Source organism: Vigna radiata, chromosome 8, assembly GCF_000741045.1.
Source record: "Vigna radiata var. radiata cultivar VC1973A chromosome 8, Vradiata_ver6, whole genome shotgun sequence".
Classification (NCBI taxonomy): domain Eukaryota; kingdom Viridiplantae; phylum Streptophyta; class Magnoliopsida; order Fabales; family Fabaceae; genus Vigna; species Vigna radiata.
Window position 1 is genome coordinate 31,549,276 of NC_028358.1, and position 4,578 is coordinate 31,553,853.

The 4,578-nt window shown below is 33.4% G+C and overlaps 1 protein-coding gene and 2 non-coding genes across 3 annotated transcripts; 1 reads left to right on the plus strand and 2 right to left on the minus strand.

The window, feature by feature from the left end:
- Window positions 1-201: 201 nt before the first annotated feature.
- LOC106770524 (exonuclease DPD1, chloroplastic/mitochondrial) lies at window positions 202-2,812 on the plus strand. Its single transcript, XM_014656328.2, has 3 exons — window positions 202-424; window positions 1,390-1,973; window positions 2,160-2,812. Exons 1-3 carry the CDS (start codon window positions 347-349, stop codon window positions 2,608-2,610), a joined length of 1,113 nt encoding a protein of 370 aa, XP_014511814.2. The 5' UTR covers window positions 202-346; the 3' UTR covers window positions 2,611-2,812.
- TRNAT-AGU lies at window positions 2,690-2,763 on the minus strand. Its single transcript has one exon. It is a non-coding gene; the product is annotated as a tRNA-Thr (tRNA).
- Window positions 2,813-2,958: 146 nt separating the features above from the next.
- Window positions 2,959-3,032, minus strand: TRNAT-AGU. The gene has a single exon. It is a non-coding gene; the product is annotated as a tRNA-Thr (tRNA).
- Window positions 3,033-4,578: the final 1,546 nt, after the last annotated feature.

Below are 4,578 nucleotides of genomic sequence, written 5' to 3' on the forward strand. Positions count from 1 at the left end.
CTAATTACCCACGTGGTAATAAAATAAATCTTAACTCAAAATATTTTAATAACTAATGGGTAAAATAGTACTAATTTCCTTTATCTTATACATACGTAAAGAGAATTATTAAGTATGCTGCTGCTAGGGAATATTATTTAAGTGAAAAAAAAAACTTTAAAAATAAGTTACAAAATAATGATGCCACATTAATTTTAAAAAATAAATAGAAAAATGGTGTTTCTAGAAATAAGACAAAGAATCAATCATGGAAAAAAAAAAAGTGAAAAAGGAAAACTGAACGTTGTTGAGTTGCCTTTACTCCGTTTCTAGATATTCACAGTGCCAACCTCTGCAGTTCTTACAAATGCTTTTCCTTCTGTGTCTAGCTACATTCAAAACCTCCTCTTCCTTGCACTTGCATTGCCAGGGAATTTTTGAACTGGTGAGTCTTAAAATTTCATTCTTTTAAGCCACCCCGATGCACCCTTCATCTCTTTCTTCAGTTTAACACCATAAATGCTCACTGAGTCAATCATCTCACCTTTCTGTGTGCCTTTTCTTTTTCTGTTAACCCATTTTAAGTTCAAGTTGCGATTTTTTTCGTACATCGAAAAAAAGAGCCTTTTTTTTTTTTCTCTTTAAATAGTTAAACTTCGTATTTTTTTTGTTCATTATGTCAGGGACCTATCATTTTATACTGTATCGTAATATTGTTAAGTTTTCCGCCCTTTATATTTTTTCACCTCTTTGCAACTGCAATTTATTTGACACAATGCACTATGATTGCTATACTGCTACACATAGCTTGTTGTTTGCCTATTAATCATGCATGTTCATATTTGTATTGATGCAGAGATTATATAACTAAAATAAAGCTAAATTTCATTTTATAGATTGTTTAAATAGGATACAAGAAATGGAACCCAACGGGATGACATCCCATCAAATTCCATTCTGTTGGAATACTCGAAAACTTGTCTCTATTTCTCAGAAGATTTTGTTGTTAAGACGATTTTAGTTCAACATTGAGTTCATCCTTAGTTCTTAGACAATGGGTTTTGGCAATGTTGTGTTCTGCTTGTAGGAAAAGTTAGGATTTTTTTTTCTTGGGACACTGGATATGATATGTAAGTGTATCAGATCAATCCTTCCATCCAACCCCACTTTTCTTTTTTATTTGAGCACTTCATTCATTTTTCATGAATTTATTTCTGTTTCTGTCTAGTTATCTGTCATGGTAGATTTAACAAATAATAGTTAATAATTTACCATGCTATGTAAGTTTTTTTGGGGAAACTTTCGATCATATAATTTATTTATGCTAGCATATTCTTTTGTTGTTTGACTATGTAACTACCTGCTCACTGTATAGGTAGTGTTTGATAACTCGGTTTTTATTGAATTCAGATGAGGACAGGGTCTTGTATTTTTTTCTTATTGCAAGTACCCAGATGCAGCATACATAGCTTAGCCAAATGTAGAGAAGATGAAGCATTATGTGGTTTTATCAAGATTTATGGAAACAAATCTAGCATAAGACTACTTGGTTCTAGAATTGATGAGCCTGAGAGAGGATTTGCTACTAAGTTGATTAAAAGACTTGTAACTACAAGAGAAGGAAGTAAACAAAGCACTGGGAACACCAAATTAAGAAGTATCAAGCATGAAAGTTTTAGAGAGGAGATTTTACCAAGTGCTACAGTGAATGAAAACACGACACAGCTAGATCAGTTGCAGAAAATTCAGTGGCCTGAAGTGCAAGAAATTGCTCAATATAAAAATTTATCTGACCTACTCACTGTTTTTGTTTTTGATGTTGAGACTACTGGGTATAGCAGAGTAAATGATCGGATCATTGATATTGCACTTCGAGATCTCCAAGGTGGTGAGCACAGCACTTTCCAAACTCTTGTAAATCCTCAATGCCATGTTCCTAATTCACACGTTCATGGAATTGCTACCCATATGGTGAACCGAACTGATGTGCCAAGGTAATAAATCTTTCACATAATGTGTTGTGTTCCTTGTTTTTGCTGACCTCTCCAAGTAAAAGCCTTTTTCTCTATTGTTTTTTACCGATCAAATTAGTAAAAAGAGACCAAGTACAACAAATTAAAGCAGCTTAAAACTTCAACAGTTCTGATATGGTGCTTGAATGTTCCAAAATTATGTTTTAGGATGGAAGACCTGGTACCCATCTTGTTGCAGTACATTAGAAGCCGTGAGAAACATGGTGGATATGTGTTATGGATTGCACATAATGCTCGCGCTTTTGATGCACCTTTTCTCATGCACGAGTTCATTCGATGTTCCATGGAGATTCCTCATAATTGGCTGTTTCTGGACACCCTTCCTCTGGCACGTCAACTGATAAAGACTGCTGGTTTTTTTCTCTGTATTTCTCATAGAATAGAACAGAAACACTTGATGCATAGGAATGAAAAGATCTTGACTTTGCATATGTTGGCATGTAGGAACAAACCTTTCTTCAGCTTCACTGGATCAGCCCACAGAGCCATGGTAGATGTGAACACATTGTCTCAGGTACTTCCCGTGTTGACATCTGATCTCAAGTTGACTTTATCCAGCCTTGTCAAAAAATCTTTCAATTTCTCAGATAAGGGCTAAGAAAAGATAGTGATTCCACATCTATCAATGCTCATGGATTCCAAAATTCATAACTGTAGTTTAAAGAAAAGGGACAAAATGCTTTCATTGAGAGTCGAACTCAAGACCTCCCGCTTACTAAACGGGTGCTCTAACCAACTGAGCTATGAAAGCTTGCTGTTGATTGGAATGAAAACTGAATTTCCTTGTTAAACTTTATGAATAGCTTTAAACAATGCAAAAGAAAAAAGACAAAATGGTGCTCTAACAAACTGAACTACAAAAGTTAGCTGATAATTGAATAAAAATTAAGCTGATTTTGTCCAAATTTATGTATAATGGTTTAACTGTCGAAAACAAAAATTTGTATGCTTTCATTGAGAGTCGAACTCAAGACCTCCCGCTTACTAAACGGGTGCTCTAACCAACTGAGCTATGAAAGCTACATGTTCAATGAATGAAAGTTAAATTCATGCTTAAATTTTATATATGGACACTTTAAACAACTAAAATGGAAAATAATTGCTTCCATCTGTAATAAACTGAGTTACGGAAGCTTTATAAACTTTTAAGCTTTTATAATTATTATTATTATTATCATATTGTTATTCTTATTATTATTATTATTATTATTATTATTATTATTATTATTATTATTATTATTATTATTATTATTATTATTATTTATATCAAAGTATATTATTATCTTTATTATTATTAAATGTATTACGAATTAGTTATACATTTCAAGTAGGTTGTGAAAGCATTATTGTTTATATATAGCGATATAGTGTAGCTCTTGCCTAAGATAGTTGGATCTAAATTGCGGCGGTGGAATTGTTTCAAGAGTGCTTCTCCCTGCATCTCACCCCTTTCTCCCTACACCTCCCAAATTACAATTTTATCCTTGCTTTAATAAAAGTCAAATATAATTAATGATTGTATTAATGATTTCTTAATCACTAATATCTCCCAACTACCAACAACCATCGTATCTTGTGCTATAAACCCTAAAAACCCTAACACATGCACCTCCTTCTTCTATCTTGGTTTTTCCTTATACTAAACAGAAGCATTGAGTTAGCATTGAGTTTTTGTTGTCGTTGCACTCCCAAACATTGAGTTCTTTCATACTACTAAGTTGAGTGATCGGAGTGATCGGAGTGGTGGCTGCTGGTGCGAGCAAGAAGAACGGTAGCAGTTGGTGGTGCAGGAAGAAGGAAGAAGAAGAAAACGTCAAAAGAGGTTAGTAAAAACCCTGCCGCATTTAGGAGTAGCGTTTGCTCATGCCGCAATTAGGAGTTGCGTTTGCGCTTAACCGCACTTCGAGCTACGGTTAAGGCATGCCGCATTTCGGAGTTGCGGTTAAGGCGTGCCGCATGTCCGAGATGCGGTGTTTCCTGCAGCCGCATGTCGAGTTGTGGCGTGACCTAACAGTTCGTGTTGCAGCGTTTCCAGCTTTTTGTTCTCTGTGTTATGGATTTCATTAATATATCTGTGTTATGGATTTCATTAATATATATTTGGAATGTATTATGCATGATTTGATTAATATATATTTGGATGTATTATGCATGATCATTTGATCTATATTATAGTTTGAAGTTATAGATTATGATTTAAGTTTGAAGATGAAATTAAAACTTGATATAAATTTGAAAGCTTTGGAAATCATGAGACGAACCATGGTCTTTCAGGAGTGAAATCTTATGTCCTGACCATGGTCTTTCAGGAGTGAAATGTTATCTTCTGTAGTATTCTCATAGATCTTATGTCCTGTAGTGTATTCTGTAGTTTAAAAATAGATTTGATGCACCCCGTAAAGAAGTAATTTCTCTACTTCCTTTGTGATATATTAAGAAAATAATATTTTCTAGATATAACTTAGGTGTATTGTAATTTAGGATTACTTTGAAAAAAAAAATATTTTTACGATATATTTTTTATAAAATTTAATTATTAATTATTTATAAATAATTATTTATTATG